This window comes from Cornus florida, unplaced genomic scaffold, assembly GCF_030987335.1.
Source record: "Cornus florida cultivar Cherokee Brave unplaced genomic scaffold, ASM3098733v1 CherokeeBrave_3.0.0_Hap2_Chr02, whole genome shotgun sequence".
NCBI lineage: Eukaryota > Viridiplantae > Streptophyta > Magnoliopsida > Cornales > Cornaceae > Cornus > Cornus florida.
The window spans coordinates 16203474-16221099 of record NW_026775572.1 but is presented as its reverse complement, the minus strand read 5'-3'; the positions used below and the strand labels follow the sequence as shown (position 1 = coordinate 16221099).

Genomic DNA, 17626 nt, shown 5'->3' with positions numbered 1-17626 from the left:
CCTTCTTTGCAGGGAAATTTTCAGGTCTAGTCTTTCTTTTTTTGCCTCTCTGGGTTTCATGGTACCACTTTTCTGTGGAAAGCGGTTTGGCATTCGAAGGCTCCTCTTATGGTGGCCTTTTTTGTTTGGACTGCAACTTGGGGTAGGATCTTGACTCTGGACAATTTGAGGAAGAGAAGACAAGTCAATGTGAATCGGTTTTGTCTGTGTAAGAATGACGGAGAGTCTGTGGATCACCTTCTCTTGCATTGTCCTGTGGTTCAGGACTGCTGGAGCCATATTTTGGGCCTTTTTGGCGTCCAGTGGGTTATGCCCCGGACCTCAAGGGACTTGATTGACATTTGGAGGGGCCAAAGGGTGGGGGCTCATGTTTGCGATTTTTGGAGGGTGATCCCTCTCTGTGTTTGGTGGAGCCTTTGGAAAGAGCGGAATAGAAGATCTTTTGATGGGGAGGAAATCTCCATTGGGGCATTGAAGTTTTCTATTATTTGTTCTCTTTTTAGTTGGGCTATGGGAGAGATTGTATATCTTTAGATGAGATCGTGGACTTTTGGTGGTCTTTGGGTCCGTAGGACTTCCCCTTTCGCTTTTTTCAGTTTTTGTACAGCTCTTGTGACGCGTTCCCCTTTTGAACGCTTTCTAATACATTTTTACTTATCAAAAAAAAAAAAAAAAGAAAAAACATAAAGTGAAGTTATACAGTTTTATGAACATTAAGACTTTTACTAAAATTGAATCAATAAACCAATCATTTGAAACAACAATAAGATAGAAATTGGGCCCTTTGTATATACAATGGTAAAATAAACAAATAAAACATTTTTTAGAATGGTGATTTCCACAGAGTGAGTATCTTTCTTTAATGAGTGTTTGATCCACCTCCAATGACGAATTTATATGGTGGAAAAACAAAGGTACCCCTTATAATTTGATTCCCAAGGGCGACAGTGGGTCTCCTTTATAGCATGATAATTTGTGTTTCAGCCATTTTTTTGGAATTTTATGGTTACTTTTGGTAAATTTGTCCAAAGTTAATCACACTCTCTTTAAAACCACCACTATTGCTTGCTAATAAGGCTTGAATATGAAGGTCTGTGTTGTATTCAGTAGACAGTAGTTCATTAGCAAACAAAGGAAATCATTTTTTAGAATGGTGATTTGCACTGTAAATGAGTGCTTGTTCCATCTCCACTAATAAATCGTGTGATGGAAAAACAATGGTATCCCTATTAATTTAATTATGAAGGCAATGGTGGGTCTCATTTGTGTTTCACCACCCATTCTCCTGGAATCCATGGTTATTTTTGGTAACTTTGTCCAAGGTTGAGCATGCTTGCTTGAATACTTCCATGGTTGCATGCTTAATTAAGCTTGAATATGAAGGTCTATCCTGAATTTTCAGTAGTTCATTGGCCACTATGATTCTTGCTCAAGCTATGGTTCCTTTACTGTAAATACATTGATTCAATTTTATTAAAACTTAGTATTAGGTACTTTACTGGTTTGTTTGTTCGGTGTTAAAGCATCCTTACTGCTTCCTTAATTCTGTGTTATTACATCTGTTTGAACAAAAAAGGAGGGGTTTGGTGGGGTGGGGAAGAAAAACTCCTTTCTTCCCTTCATAAATTCATCTTGTTGTAGAAACAAAATGCTCGGTGAATTTTCTTTTTCTTTTTTATTATATTTTCCTTCCATTTTTGATCCATTTGTTTGACTCGATATCTAATTAGGCGTCAAATTATAAATTTCTTGGTTATTGTTCTCTCTTTTTGGGAGGCTTTCTAACTTTCTACCTTGCTTTATTGACTTGCTTGTTTCACATTTGTGATTTTCTTTAGTGCTTATGGATAATAGATGCCAGGCAAGTATAAGATGGACTTCGGACTTGGCATAGGTTGCATGTGCCAGATTGTGAACCATCCAAATCTGATACTTGGATACTAAAGCATACTTGCATGATTAATTCTAATATAAATGCTTATGGTCTCATTCAGGTGATACATGCATTTGTTTATTAGCTTTTTTATCATCTTGTTTATCTTAATACTGGTACCTTTGTGCAGTATATGTTGGAAGTGATTCCAAAGAAGAAGGCAGTGCCATAAAGGAGGAGGCACAGAAGCTGATATCTGATGGGCTAGAAAATAGATTACTATGTATTCTCGAGGACCTTCTATCATCCAGTCATCCTGAACACATGGTATGCTTGTATGATACAGGTTTTATTATCTAAATTTATTTACTCCAGTTCAACAATTAAGATTACACAGCTTAAAATAATGGATGTAAGATGAAAGTATTGGTCAACTGAGAGGTAGCTTTAGTGTTATCTCCACCATCTCTCCCATAGTAGGGGTAAAGGGTTTTAGCCTCAATCGGGACGAAGTTGGTGTATGTTTTTCTACCTATCAAAAAAAGAGAAAAAAGAAGATGAAAGTCTCTTAACTAGAAAATTTTGTCTATGGGGGATAGCAATTAGCTTGTTAAGGAGAGTTGTGGTGGCGATGCTTAGTCTATTAAGGGGTGGGTCGACTAATGAAGAGGCTAGAGGCTGGCATGGAGTTGGTTCATTGAATGTTCTTAGTGAGTGGTTTTATGTGGACCTCTTTCACATTAATTGTTGTGAATTCATGCATCTATGACCATTAATGATTTGCGATCCTTTATACACTATCAACGCATACTGTTACGGACTTTGGGAATGTGTAAAAAGGATAGGGAAACCCCCAAATTGTCAATTTATGGAAATATTTCCGCACACTGCTAATAATCTCATACAAAGCTCTCACTTCTTCATAAGCCCTAACTATTTATCTTCATAAGTCCTATCTATCTATTACTTGATAACTTATGCACTAGACTGTTTAATTAATTCTGGACTAGACTGTTTAAAAATACATCTAAATGCCTACTGGGTTGCCGAGCTCATTAAATTCTTCCATTGACATTTCAGATGAAAGAATTAACTAGCAAGATGGCATTCCGGATATGGGATTGTGTCATGTGATTATTGTCCTTTTTTTTTTTTCAGACTCTGAACATTTTTTTTTTAATGAGTAAATATTCATTAAGGAGCGCGGTGAGCGGGCAAGAGGGGAGTGCAGCCCAGAACAATTACACAGACCAAAAACAATAGCCTCTAGCTATCTACAAATGACAAAAGAATCTTCACAGATTTACAACCCTTTACCCAAAAGAATAAAGAAATAAGCACAACATCTCTAAATAGCCCCCGAGGAGATTTCCACCCCAACAAAGGATCTCCTATGTCTCTCCCTCCATAAGGCCCACCACAGACGGGGGCAGTCCTCCACGCTTCCGTAACTTTGGGCTGCACTGAATACCCTCCCCAAGCATCGATCAATCTCTTTGCGGACTCTGACTTGACACACTGGATCTCAAAATGGCACACTATATGTCCTAGCCATCCCTAGCCCCTGGGGCCTGGGCAATGTAAAAGGAGACGAGCTATCGACTCCCCATCCCTCTTGTACACACAACACCAATTGACAATAATTTGATGTGTCCTCTTTTGGGAACTTATGGTCGATTGAAGCAATTATTGTGACGTGGCGTTTTGGAATTTTTCTCCAACCTTGGTTTTATTTATGGATTATACTGATAATTATTGAGATATTAAATTAATCCTTTGGACAAAATTGATTGCAAAATAAATTGGTAGTGAAGTTAGTGTGGACATTAAATGCTGGGCTTGAAAAGTGTGCGCATTAATGAATTTTGCCACATGGATTTTATGCAATGGTATTGCGTTATTAATTTATGTTATTTTATTTTTTCCTGCTGTAGTTTGTTGCTTTATTGACTTGTACATTTAAGCAATAGGTTGTTAGAGCTCAACTTTGATCAATGTGTTTAGGCATATAAATTGTTAACGACTAGTTGGGATCAAGTATTTGTTGGATGAGTTGAATAACATGGTCCACATTTAGGATAATGTTAGGGGAACAATGAATAAAATATTATCATGGGTTGACATGGTAAATAAAGGACATTCATAGCATGCAGTTTAGTTGAAGTTTTGGTGCTAGACAGTGAAATGATGAAACAAGACTCATGAAAACAATCCCAAAAGTTGGGACAAGGCTTTGTCGAGTTAAGTGAGAGATGGCCAAATTATATCAGTTTAGATTGAAATATATGCTCTTTTATTTATTTATTTATTTATCTTTTTCTTCAATTGGCATCATTGTAGTCCATTCATATGGTGCATGCAACATGCTTAATTTGTGTCTTATGACTAGGGCTGCAAATGAACCGAGCCGTTCATGAACAGCTCGGGCTTGACTCGTTAAAAGCTCGGCTCGGGCTCGTTCGTTTAGTAAATGAGTCGAGCTTGAGTTCAATTTTCAGGCTCGTTTAGTAAATGAGCCGAGCTTGAACAATGTTAAGCGCGCGCGCGCACACACACACACACACACATATATATATATTATATTTAAAAGTAGCCCATATATATAATTCTAGCCCAGATTCATATTTATTTTTACTGACCCAATTAGTATTTGGGCATTTGGAAGCCCATTTAATTAAGTAGCCCATTTAAATCTAAATTCAACCCAGCCATTAAGTAGCCCATTTAAATCTAAATTCATATCAGCCATTGGATTCACCTTATAATATCTTAAGGGTAGATAAAAAAAAACCCTCAGAAACAGCCGCAACATGTCAAAACCATCTTCTCCAATCCCACTGGCATATCGCAACAGAAATCCACCGTCCTACTTCGTCCCTCTACTTCTCAGGTGACTGTCTTATACTCCTAAGCGACATCGATCAAGTTAGGTTTATCTCTCTCTCTCCTCCCCCCCTCTCTAGCTTAAAAATATTGGTATAGATCTGATATATCATTGATGAAATTGAAGTTGGTGAAGGAGATTCAAGAATAGAGAAGAGTGTTTAATATGTGAAGTGATAGTGGTGTTTTTCCAGATCCAAAATGGTTCTCTGATTTGATAGATAGTATATACATATATGTATATATATTATATACACAGCCACATACACGCCCGAACCGAGCCGAGCTTAAGCTTGTCAAAAAATTACCGAGGCGAGCTCGAGCTCAGCTAGGCCAAGCTCGGCCAAGCCCGAGCCGAGCCTGAGCCGAGCCTGAGCAGCTCTCTGACTTAGACGAGCCGAGCCTGAGCAGCCTAAAGCTCGGTGTAATACCCCTAATTTTAAAAGGATAGTCTCGGTATTTATTTATTTGTTTTAATTGTATTTTTTAATTATTTAATTAATTATTTGACTAATTGCTTATGTGTTTAATTGAATTAGGTATTACTTGATTATTTGATTATGTGTCTATGTATTATTTGTATTTGTCTATGTGTTAATTGTTTAATTAGATTATGTGCTTAAATGGTGTTTTGATTAATTGTAAATTAAATGTTTTCTTTTCTTTTATTATTTTATTTTATTTTTCTTTTATGGTTATGGTTAGTAGTAATGGGCCAACCAATTGGGTCCCATGGACTACTTGGATAGGAGGTTGGATGTGTATGGATTATTACCCATGGATAATATATGTATATATATAGATATATATTATATACATATATAAAAAAGAAAGTAATTTATTAATTATTTTTATGATAACTTGGGTAGTAATATTTAATCTGATGTATATGTTTTATATTTAAATAATAAAAATATACATAGATCTGATACGTGTTATGTTTTAAGTTACTTTATAATATTATGGTAACTTAAGTATTATTGGATAATCCATTAATAAATAATGGAATGTGTATAATTTATTTATTTAATAAACATATACATAAATTATATACGTAACATATTTTACTTACCTTTTTAATATATATATAAAAGAGAAAGTAGTTTATCAATTACTTTTATGATAATTTGGGTAGTAATATTTAATCTGATGTATATGTTTATTTAAATAATAAAAATATACATAGATTTGATACGTGTTATGTTTTAAGTTACTTTATAATATTATGGTAACTTAAATATTATTGGATAATCAATTAATAAATAATGGAATGTGTATAATTTATTTATTTAATAAACATATACATAAATTATATACGTAACATATTTTGCTTGCCTTTTTAATATTTTTATTTTCATTTTTTTTTTTTAAGTTGACTTGGATTGGGAAAAGGGTTAGGGTTATTTTATTTAGCCTATAAATATATAGCTATAGGTTGTAAAAGGGGGTTAGAAACATTCACGTGATATATACTAGAGAGATAGTGTTAGAGAGGGAATGCGGAAAAGGAAGGAATGAGGAGAAAAATCCTGTAGAGAGAAGATCAAGGAAGAAGAAGTTTAACTTTCGATTCGAAAGTTTAAGGCAAGTTCTTCTTCTAACTCTTTCCTTTTGATTCGTGTTTCTGTACATGCCTAGGAAATTCCAGGATTTATTAAAAACATAAAATTAAATAATTATGCATGTTTAATTGGGTTAGAACATAGGTTTTATGAAATTGGTTCATATCTGTTCTTGTGTTATGAATTGATAAAATGCATGATTTTGATTTGATTTCTTATGTGAATTTTTACATGTTTAAATTATGTATTTTTCATATCTGTGGAATGATGGAACGTAGAAACATGCCTAGGATTCCTGAACATTAAATAGGGACTAGGTTTGGGTTTTAATAAATTTAAATAGACTCAATCATAATGATGCTTGCTATTTGAATGTTTTAAACAAACGAATGGATTTAATCTTTTAAATATTTTAGCAATTGAGATTAAATGTGTAGGATGAATTGGATATAGAGAATCCTTATTTAACGGTATAATAAAATATCATCATGCATAAGATTCAGTTTGTGTAGGACATATGATATAGGAAATTTAAAGAAATAATAAGTCATTCCTATTATGTGATAACTTGATATCATATTTATCATAGTTATTTATGGAATGTTTGATATATTTCCTTAATTGTTACATCAATTGTTGGATTGTGTGGTTTAATGCACCGGTATGGGACGGTGGCATTCTAGGGATGGATTAACTTATCAGTTAAGTCCTACCTATTTTATATAAGGGAATGGATTAACTAAAATGTTAAGTCCTACTTATATTTAAGTCAGGTTAGCTGAACAAGTTGAATGACTTATGGAGGATTAATTTATTATATATGGGAATGGATTAACTAAAATGTTAAGTCATACTTATATTCAAGTCAGGTCAGCTGAACAAGTTGAATGACTTATGGAGGATTAATTTATACTGGATAGGATGGTTACTAGATTCTATATATATAAGTATGGTGCCATGATATGAGCTTGAGTCTCAGGATCAATGGTTAGGGCGCGTATATCGCCAGGGATGTGTAGCTAGATATAGTGTAGTTGTGTACCCTGGTAGGTCTAGGTACTCATGCCCACTATATGTGCGTTTGCATGTTGCCTACTATTCAGGTTGAGACAACCCTATAGTCTAGTGAGGTTCCTTTAGTGTGTATATATATATATACGGACTATTAGTTACTGTTGGATTGACTAGGATGTATACGTGTATCGGATCTCTGCTTGGACTGTAGTAGAGTAGAACTTGTTTGTGGGCCTGACCCACCATTATTTTTCAGGTGTTCGTCACGAGTAGAGGTTGTTCGTGCTGAGCGGGGATCAGTCTACTTCATTCTTCCGATGCTACATAGGAGTTCCTTTATGATTCAGTTTCCTGTTTTAGATTATTGTCATTTGTTTAGTTTGGATTTTCTAGGGTCCACACAGTATGGATTCCCGAGTTGTATTTTGGAGGATCAGTTGTATCAGAAGAGTTTATTAATTAATGGAAGTATATTATGAGGTTTATTATTAGATTATCATTTTAGTTTCTTGTCAGCATTTTATTTATTCTTCTTTATTCTTTTGTACTCTGTGTTCGTTTATTATCAATTTGTTTTGATATCCTCGGGTATTTGGGCGTGGGCCTGGCCAACCCGCATTCGGAAATTCGGGGGTATCACACTCGGCTCGGCTCATTTGCAGCCCTACTTATGACTCCTATTAACTAGATGGACATGCATATGCTTAGGATAAGAATCGTGGCTATATTTTTCATTTGTGATGAATACTAAGGTCCTTGGGGAACCGGAAATTTATCTTCCATTTATGCTTCTTCGTTGACTACGTAATTTTTTGTTTTTATGTAAGTCACACATGCACCCATTATCCCACTGGGAACTTGAGTTTTTTTTTTTTGTTCATGATTTGTGCAATATAAGCACTCTCTGTTTGAGGGGAAATGATATGACTACCTATCTTCCTATTAGTATTATCATATATTTTTATTTCTTTGTTTTTCTTTTATCACTTCCATTTTCAATCTTTGACATGTGCTGAAGGACATGCCTTGCAGGATGTCGATCTGTTCACTTTATGGGCTGAGGAAACACTGATTGAAGACAATCTGGTCCTGGACATTCTTTTCCTTGCTTATTACGAGTCTTTTTGTATTTGTAAAGGCAAACATTGGAAAAAGTTATGCTTACTTTATGGGGTAAATTGTTATCCTTCTATTGCATATTCGTTTTTACATTCTTTCTTTATTTTGCTTCTTGCTTAAGGATACCCCAATGCAGGGAATCATGTCCGGGACTTGCAACTTTGGGAAACTGGCAATATCTGCTGAAGCTATGCTTTCTATATATCATGCGAAAGTTCAGCTACTGCTTATTCTAATAGAAACCTTGGACCTGGAAAATCTTCTCCAAATGATTCATGATGAAATGCCGTTCAGGTTCAGCACTTTTTTTTTTCTTTCCCTTTCTTATTTTCTGTTTTTGAAGTTACTGTGGAATGATACTGATCTTTTTTGTTGTGGGAAAAATATTCTGTAAAACTTAGGTAAGGTTCTTCTATGAAGAGGCAACTTTTCTAGGATTCTAGTCGTTCAAACACACTAAATGACAGTATATCTGAATAATTTAATGGTTGTCTTAATCAAAGAGGAGGGGAGGGGTTCGAGCCCCGGCGTGAGTGCTTACCTTATTAAAAAAATGGTTTTCCTAAAAGGAATTTGTATTGAAGTTCATGAGCATAGCATTTTGAATATGTGAGGCTGTCCAGTCTTATTTTGTTATGGTGTGACAATATGTTTAGATGCTTTGAGGTTAATGACATGTATAAGTCATTAGTTTGATGCCTCATTTCTTGCAGGTTCACCTTATTTTTTGGGTTTTGCAATTTTACATTTGTCTACCAGTCTAATATAGAAAATTTCATCACAATATGATGGACTTGTACTTTGTACGCCACTCAAGGGACTAAAGGGGGCCATGGCCCACCCCCACCACCCCCACCAAACAAATTTGTAAAAAACTCAGTTATGTAGGCTTACTTTTTTTTAGTTGATAAGTCACCAATTTATTGGTACTTGAGTGTAAATTTTTAGATACTTAGGTTAAACACTTTATAATATATGGGGCGGTCTTTGGTGCAACTCCATTATGACTTGGAGGTTACTACAGGTTCGAAACGGAGTTTCTCCGCATGCAGAGGTAAGGCTGCATGCATACATCTGAAACTACTCCCCCGACTCCATAATGGCAGGAGTCTCGTGCACTAAGCTTGCCCTTTTTATGTTAAAAAATTTATAATCCTCCGCGACCCCCCCCCCCCCCCCCCCCCCCGGCGCGGCCCCCAAGATAAAATATTGAGTTTGAAACATGTGACATTTCTCTAAATTTCCAACCCCTTGTGTAGGCATCAATCATAATTCTACTAGGTACAAATTTTAGATTTTCTTATATACTAAGAAGATACACTAGGAGTTAAAAAAATCATATACAATACCTTTTATGGTCAAATCATTAAAATTGATTTAGACTGGCAACTAATTATACCCAATTAATACAACTATCCACAACCAGAGCATGAGAAACTCTTTTCTGCTACAATGGTTTATTGGTGCTATGCATCAAAACACTTGAAAATCAATTCTGATTTTTCTTGAGTCAGAAATGAGAAAAACCATGCCATTAATAGCAACTGGAATCTTAACTATCACCGAAGCTGAAAGCACAAAAACTAGGGTTTTATTATTTTTATAAAAGGAGGGAGCAAACTTTCACTAGGATTATGTCTGTCAATTAATATTATTGTTTGTAAAACTGAAATTTTAGATATACCCTCTAATGTGGTTTATTTCTCAAGGACGTTGAAGAAATAGACAGTCCTCCGTTTTCTCATTACCATGCACATCTAAATTATTTGTAGTTTAATGCTTTCAAATTACCTGCATCCATTTTATTTATTTATTTCAGATATCATTAGTTGTTATATTCATATATATGTTTATACCTAAAAAACCTTTAGCATTGCCTTATTATTATTTATTTCTTTATAATAATTAATTGAATGGTTGTTTATTTCTCTCCAGGCAGGGTTCCAGTGCTTTTTCTGTGGTTGATGTTCAAGAAATGGATGTAATAATTTCTAGTCTCAATGCTTTTGAAATGAAAGAAGCGGGGCCGCTAATCCTATCATGGGCAGTGTTTCTTTGTCTCGTTTCATCTCTTCCAGGAAAGCAGGAAAATAATGTGCTATTGGTACATTGCTTTGTTAATTTCGCCTATTATATCTGCATGTGAAATGTGTCTATTTTAATAACATAGCTTTTAAATTTTTGTTTTTGTTTTATTTTTTTTTTGTAACACAGGAGCTTGATCATGTTGGTTACGTTCGTCAAGCCTTTGAGGTTTCATCTTTGAGTTATTTTCTTGAAATTCTTCAAACTAACACACTGAAGGATTCAGATGTGAGTTATTCCTAGATTGAAGTTCTCGTGTATTCAAGGTTCCTCGTCTTAGTATTACCTTGTATTTAAATGCGCGCACACTCAGTTTACCTTTAGCTTCTAGGTGTGCTTGTATTGTTTTTACACTTCAATTTGACATGACATGTGGCATTTCTTTTCTTCCATTATACTGTGCAAATGGTTTTTATCAGGGTCCTGTAGCTGGTTATCGAAGCGTCTTGAGAACTTTTGTATCAGCATTCATTGCATCTTATGAGGTCAGTTTGAGGTAACTGTATTATGCACAATTGCATTTTTAAGGAATTCATGAAATGCCTTTTTTGTTTACCCTGTTCCGCTTTATTGCAGTTAGAGGACAATAACTTTAAACTGATACTGGATATACTCTGTGAAATTTATCGAGGAGAGGTTTGGATGCATAATGAGTTTCTTGATGACATTAAGGGATCACTTTTTTCGTTTTTCAATTATCACGTCCTTTAATTGTTTATTTATCAGGGGTTGTTGCTCATGAATGGTGCAGGAGTCGCTTTGTATTCAATTTTGGGATAGGGGCAGTTTTATTGATGGTCCCATCAGGTGTCTTCTTTTCAACTTAGAAAGTGAATTTCCATCCAGGACTGTGGAACTTGTTCGCTTATTATCAGCCCTTTGTGAAGGAAATTGGCCTGCAGAATGCGTGTAAGGAGAAGTTATAATACATTTTCTTGGAAATTCTCTTGCTTCAGTTGTTTTACCTTGTGCAACACGAAACCTTCTTTTGACAGTGAGTTGAATATTTTTAATCGTATATTATAATGTAACAATGTCTGATAATTGTGGGTTTGGTTGAGCAAAAGAACTGTGAAAATAGTGACGTGTGAATGTCATACTGGACTCTCTTAACTCAACAAAGTTTTCTACTGTCATTGACCTTCTACTTTGTCATTTGTTTGTAGAGGTTAGTGAACATGGCCCCTGTAAAACATTTTAGTTCTTTAGGAAGTATATGCATGATATCCATTTCGATTGACATTATGAAGAAAAAGTCTTAAAATAACAAATTATGAGCCTAAAACCACACACAAGCAAATATAAATAAATAAATAAATAGTAGAAGAAGAAAACATATAGAAATGTTACAACAAACATATAAAACATGCATTTTGGGACAAGCTCACTCCGGTAATATATATGAGAAAGTTGGACAAAAGGAGGAGCCCTCACACCAACCATACAATTTACAAGTCGTAAAGGTGTGTGTAAGGAGATCAAGGTTCAATTTATCAGATTCAAATAAATTGTGCAGACTGCAGATTTCCCCGCCCCCCTCCCCCAATAAACTGATGAAGGAGTGAAGAAGAATTGAGCACCAGCAGAATTGAACTTCTGAAACTGAATGAACAAAGAGGTTGAAGTTTTGAAGCCATAACTATATAGAGTTGAGCTACAGATAAAAAATGAAGTTGAGTGTTATCTCTATTAAAGCTGCTGGAGTTCATCGGAAGTCGTCAGAAGCCATTGGAAGTAGCTAGACTGTCAAACTGCACTGCCACTGAAAGTTTGAAAGTGGCCTGCTTGCACGCGTGAAGTGAGCGATGAACCATTCATCACTATGTTCAGTCATTCATATTTCACGATTTTGTGCGTTTGGATTTGGCTGTAAAATATGGGCTATAATGCATATTACTTGAAAAAGTCTTGGGGTTTTTAGTGCAAAAAGGGGCTGCGAGCCCCAAGAATGATAAATCATAAAAGAAACCCATTTAAATAAGTGGAATTGGCAAACTGTAGGGTTGGTATGATCATCAGGATCATAATTTTACAATCCTATGGATGTTAACAGATCCTATCTCTATGTGATATTTTTTCTTTTTCGTGTTTCAGATCAATTTAGCAAATTGGGATCGTAGGATAGTACAATCACACGAACTGGGCAAGATTTTCATTTTATAATTTTCTTTTTGTCATTTTTGGATCTGGAGTTACTAGATATTCTTTTTAATCGATGGTAAGCAGAGAGTATTTCAATGATTATTTGTCAGACTATGCAAAAGGTGTAAAAAAGGGTGTAAATGCGTGGGAATGACAACCAAAAGGAGTGGTAGGGTTGGGGAATTGATTTTTACCATCTGTTCAAAAAGGATTATGAATTAGACCATATATCAGAATTACAGAATCAATACAAACTTCGAGTGTTTTCTTTAAAAGTTAAGGGATCACTTTTTTCCTTAAAAATTTCAGTGCCTTTTCCCTTATTTTTCTTGAAAAATGTTTCGATTGGGATTAATGGATTCATTTATTTTATTTTATTTTGTCTTTGATATAATTACTTACTTGATCGGTTATCCACTAATATACTGTCTTTTACTCTGTCAACAGGTATAGTTATCTTGATAAGTCAGTTGGTATATCAACTTTGCTTGAGATGAATAGTGATTCTTTGGTGGATAATATCTCTCAGATTGTTGAAGCAGACCTGCCATTTCATGTTCCTGGGGTTGAGGGTTTGTTTATTCCTAGTAGAACACGTGGTCATGTGTTGAAAGTAATTGATGGGAATACTGCTCTTGTACGCTGGGAGGTAAATAGACATTTGTTTTTCTTTTGTATTCTTTTGAGCTTATAATTTCATTTCACTGTTATGTCCTTTTGGTGTTCATGAGTTTTCTTGACAGTGAAGTTATTGTTCTCTTTGGGCTTTTAATTATAATTGAGTGCATACATAGCAATTGAAATGCATTTTTATTGTTAGTAACTATTAAATGTTTTTTGTCCCCTCTTTGTATGTTTTATGTCCTTTTAGTTTAGTTGGAAGTCGTTTATCCGATTCAAGTGACTTCCTTTCTTGTGCTTCATCAAGGATGGAAATGGAAAATGTCATTCCTTAGATCTGAGAAATTCCCAATTCTGAAGCTCCAGGGTGATTATTTAGTGGGATGTTCTAATTCACCAATATGACATGTCATTCTGTATTTCCATTTTACCTGAAACAAAATTCCTTGTAAAATTTTAATAATATTGAGATGGTTGTGGGTCATCATAAAGAAGTTTGCATTTTTGATAGTAATCTTAAAATTTAATCAAATTCTTATCATTTTTTGAAATATTTTATTGCTACTTTTTCTATGAAAAAGGTTCACTTCTGAAAAAGTTATCTGATTTTAGTTATAGCACTGTGATTGTGTTGATCTTGCATGATGATAAAATATACTGCATCAAATCTGATTTTTGAAAGCTTTTTATTACAATCTTGTCAAAAATAAAAATAAAAATCTTGGTGTTATATATATTATAAAAGGATATAAGAAACCATTTTCATTCTTCTTCAATTGCAAAGGGTTGATGTTTTCCAACTGTTGTTTTCTCTGGTAACTTTGTGCAATTCCCAATGAATGAGATTACTTGAGTTGCAACTTACCACTAGAATTTCACAGTGAATTGAAGGAGAGTCTATTGTTTCTTTTGTTATACGTTTTCGTTGTCGCCTGCTACCTCAAATTCTCAGTACGCTGTTTTCACAGTGTTGCCATCATACATTGTATGTAAAAGCCTTGATTCTTCTGGCAGATATCTTTCCTTTTTTGGATTACTTGCACTACTTCTCATTAGATTATACTATTAGTATGGGAGGTCTTTTTCTCTTGGTGTAATGGTGTGGCTGGTTGCAACTAACTTGAGTTGCACGCTTTCAATTTATGTGTTCTTTCTTGGGTCAGTGAACTTTCGATGTCTTATTTAAATCTAGTCATCTAGTCCTCGAGCATCAACTTGTTTCTAATGATTGTTATATGCATAATTTTTTTGCAGTACACTCAATCCGGGGTGCTTGTATTGCTATTGCGTTTGGGGCAGGAGCTGTATTTGGAGAACACTGAGGAAGTCCTTGTCACTCTTGACTTGCTTAGTCGATTGGTATCCTTTAATATGGTAATTGGAAATCACTATTAGCCATTTTGACTCGTCGTCTATTGCATGTCTTAACTCTCGCCTTTCACGAACGTCACATCCCCATGCAATTGCATGTCTGAACTCCTTACTTTCACAACCCTCCCTTCCACATGCACAATCAGGTAGAACACCAAATGTGGTATATGGCCAATCTTTATTCTTTGCATTTTATTTGCATATTCATTTTCCATACTTCAGATAATGCTTTTCTTGTTTTGGTGTTGGCTGATTACTCAAATTTTTTTTTATCATGCTTTTTCAATTATTATTATTATTATTATTATTATTATTATTATTATTTTTTTATAATGACGGTTGACTTTAAATAACTATTTGAGTCGTGGCTTGTGAGACAAATGGGAGTGTGTTTAATGTAAGAGGAAGGGAGAGAGGTTACATCACAGATCGATGTACTGTGACACAAATGAAATAGTGCCTCTTGGTACAGTACTCGGATTTACGATGCAAATCCTATGTAATGTATTGCGAATCACATCTGACTTGTCCAATCATGGCAATATGCATCACAACCAATCAAAATGTCACGCCCCCAAACTTAAATACAAGAGCATCAATTTTAATACCTAGACTTGGTGCATGACTTCAAACCAACTTTAAATAAACTCATTCTTTGCCATTCTTCAATAAAAATCACCACCAACACACACCAAATCCCATTAAGTAACTATTGGCCCATTAGCCCTGGTGGTCTGAGCTTTCCTTTCCCAAAGTGGGGGTGGTAAGAGGATCGAGTCCCATCTTTGGCAGGCAATAACAAATTTGATATGGGCTGGGGATGAGCTATACTCTTTCCTACGTGTTGTCCCCGTGAGTGGACGGGGGCTACCAGGGCTTATCTTCTTCCCCAATTGCTTTCTTACCCCAGCACGCCTACCAGCCTTTCCTAATTGAATTGATTGAAGATACATTTTAATTCAGTTTGACCCAAAAGTGGGCCCAATAGGGTGGGATCGACATGTCGAGTCAAACGGGCTTGAAACCGACCCGAGATGGGCTGGGGATGAACTATACCCTACCCCACGTGTTGTCCCTGTAAGTAGGCGAGGGCTACCAGGGCTTATCTTCTTTCCCATTTTCTTTTTAGCCCAGCATGCCTACCAGCCTTCAACCATCTTGAACCAACCTGTTTATACACTAAACCCAGCCCCCAAACACCTTATAATTATACTTGAATTTTGGGTTTTCTTGTTCTAGATTTAAAACCAAGCTAGGGTTCAAGATTACGGTTATTCTGTGTGATAAATTGAAGGAAATGTTTACCTAAAGCATGAGTTTCTACTATCCTAGCATATATGTAATACATATATATTTATGGACATGTGATTAAGTAGGAAAGCCTTATAGTTTTATATAGGGTTAACCGCAAAAAAACCCCTTCAACTTGCACAGTTTTGCAAATACCCCCCTCAACTATTCGAAAAGTGCAACTTACCCCAACCTGATAGTGCCATTAACACACACCTAATTTACCATTTTTCCCCTAAAGAAATGAAAAATAAATTGTAAAATGACAAAAGCCCTTTATTACAAAAAAAAATTAGGGATGTATATATATGATACAAAATATGGATAACTCTTTTACATCACAAGTTGATTCATGGATCTAAAAATGATCCAAGGTCATTTTGATAATAAAGAAGGGTATTAATTTAACGATCTGCAAAAGGCAGGGGGTATCTACATATTTTGGGAATAGTATAAGGGGGTTTTGTGTACTCATCGAAAAAAGTATAAGGGGGTTTTGTGCAAAAATTAAAGTTCAGGAGGTTTTCTATGAAATCGTGAAAGTGGAGGTTTTTTTTTTTTTTTTTTTTTTTTTTCAGCCTAACCTTTTATATATGTATATATATAGGTGTGTGGTTCTACAACAATTATATATTATATTATTCAGATACATCATATTTATACAGCGTTGAAGATATAGTTCTAGGTTATCTGATTCCACAGATCAACTTCTCAAAGAATGTATTACTTTCCTGCAGTATATATTCTTCAATTCTGAATTTACATACAACCTTTAACTGCACAGTCTAATATACTTTTCAAGGTGATTAAAGAATTTAATAATACAATATATTTAAGACTTATAATATATAATTGTGTATAAAATATAACACAAAATTAACTTGCATGATAATATGTTTTCAGAGTAGGCTTCCTGCATAGGATTCCTGAATCTCCTTTCAGTTATATTCTCTCTCTCTCAGATGTTCTGGTGCCAAATATTTTAAAAACCCTAACTATAACTAATTGGGTTATTTATATTTATAGATATTAGGGGTCTGTTTGTGTCCTAGTTTATAATATCTCCAGTTAACAGGTCCTATACCTATATGGTTTTGAAATAACCTAATTTACTATTTAACCCTAACTATTCCTCCTCCTCCTCCTCCTTGCCTTAATCCCATATGAATGGGGTCGGCCACTTGAATTCTCTGTCTCCATATGTAACTTCTTATAGTCATTTTTTAATTATCTCATCCCATGTTGTTTTACTCTTAAATTATTTTTAAACATTAAATTGATTTCATGGATATTACATTCTCGTGACAAACATTGTACTTGAGTTGCTGCATCATCTTAGATCTCCTGATAGTAGAGATGACTTGATTGAGTCCGCTCCATATCGACCATGGTTTAAAATACTCATGTGATTTTATATACCCTTTGGGATGTCTTCAGCAGTTAATCCCTTCTTTAGGCCTGATGAATTTAGAGTTTTCATTCAATATAAGTTGTCTTTTGTTGCAATTATTTCATTTTTTTCTTTTCTTTTTAAATAAACCAAACTGTTCATGGATCTATTATTGGTAGGCTATTTGTTATACTCTGATGGAGATTGGCAACTCATCGCATGTTGAAGCCAGTGAAACGAGTGTGAACACGGAAAAGAATGTGTGGTAATGTACTG

At 34.8% G+C, this 17626-nt stretch overlaps 1 protein-coding gene across 1 annotated transcript in view; it reads left to right on the top strand.

Annotated features, from left to right (window-relative positions):
* LOC132293878 (uncharacterized) overlaps positions 1-17626 on the top strand; it is a 39706-nt gene that overhangs the window by 5084 nt on the left and 16996 nt on the right. The window contains exons 5-15 of the mRNA XM_059791529.1: positions 2064-2200; positions 8365-8505; positions 8588-8745; positions 10387-10555; positions 10666-10764; positions 10956-11021; positions 11113-11172; positions 11288-11445; positions 13126-13327; positions 14554-14673; positions 17530-17615. Of these exons, the coding sequence (XP_059647512.1) occupies positions 2064-2200; positions 8365-8505; positions 8588-8745; positions 10387-10555; positions 10666-10764; positions 10956-11021; positions 11113-11172; positions 11288-11445; positions 13126-13327; positions 14554-14673; positions 17530-17615 (1396 nt within the window). The remainder of the gene's footprint in view (positions 1-2063; positions 2201-8364; positions 8506-8587; positions 8746-10386; positions 10556-10665; positions 10765-10955; positions 11022-11112; positions 11173-11287; positions 11446-13125; positions 13328-14553; positions 14674-17529; positions 17616-17626) is intronic.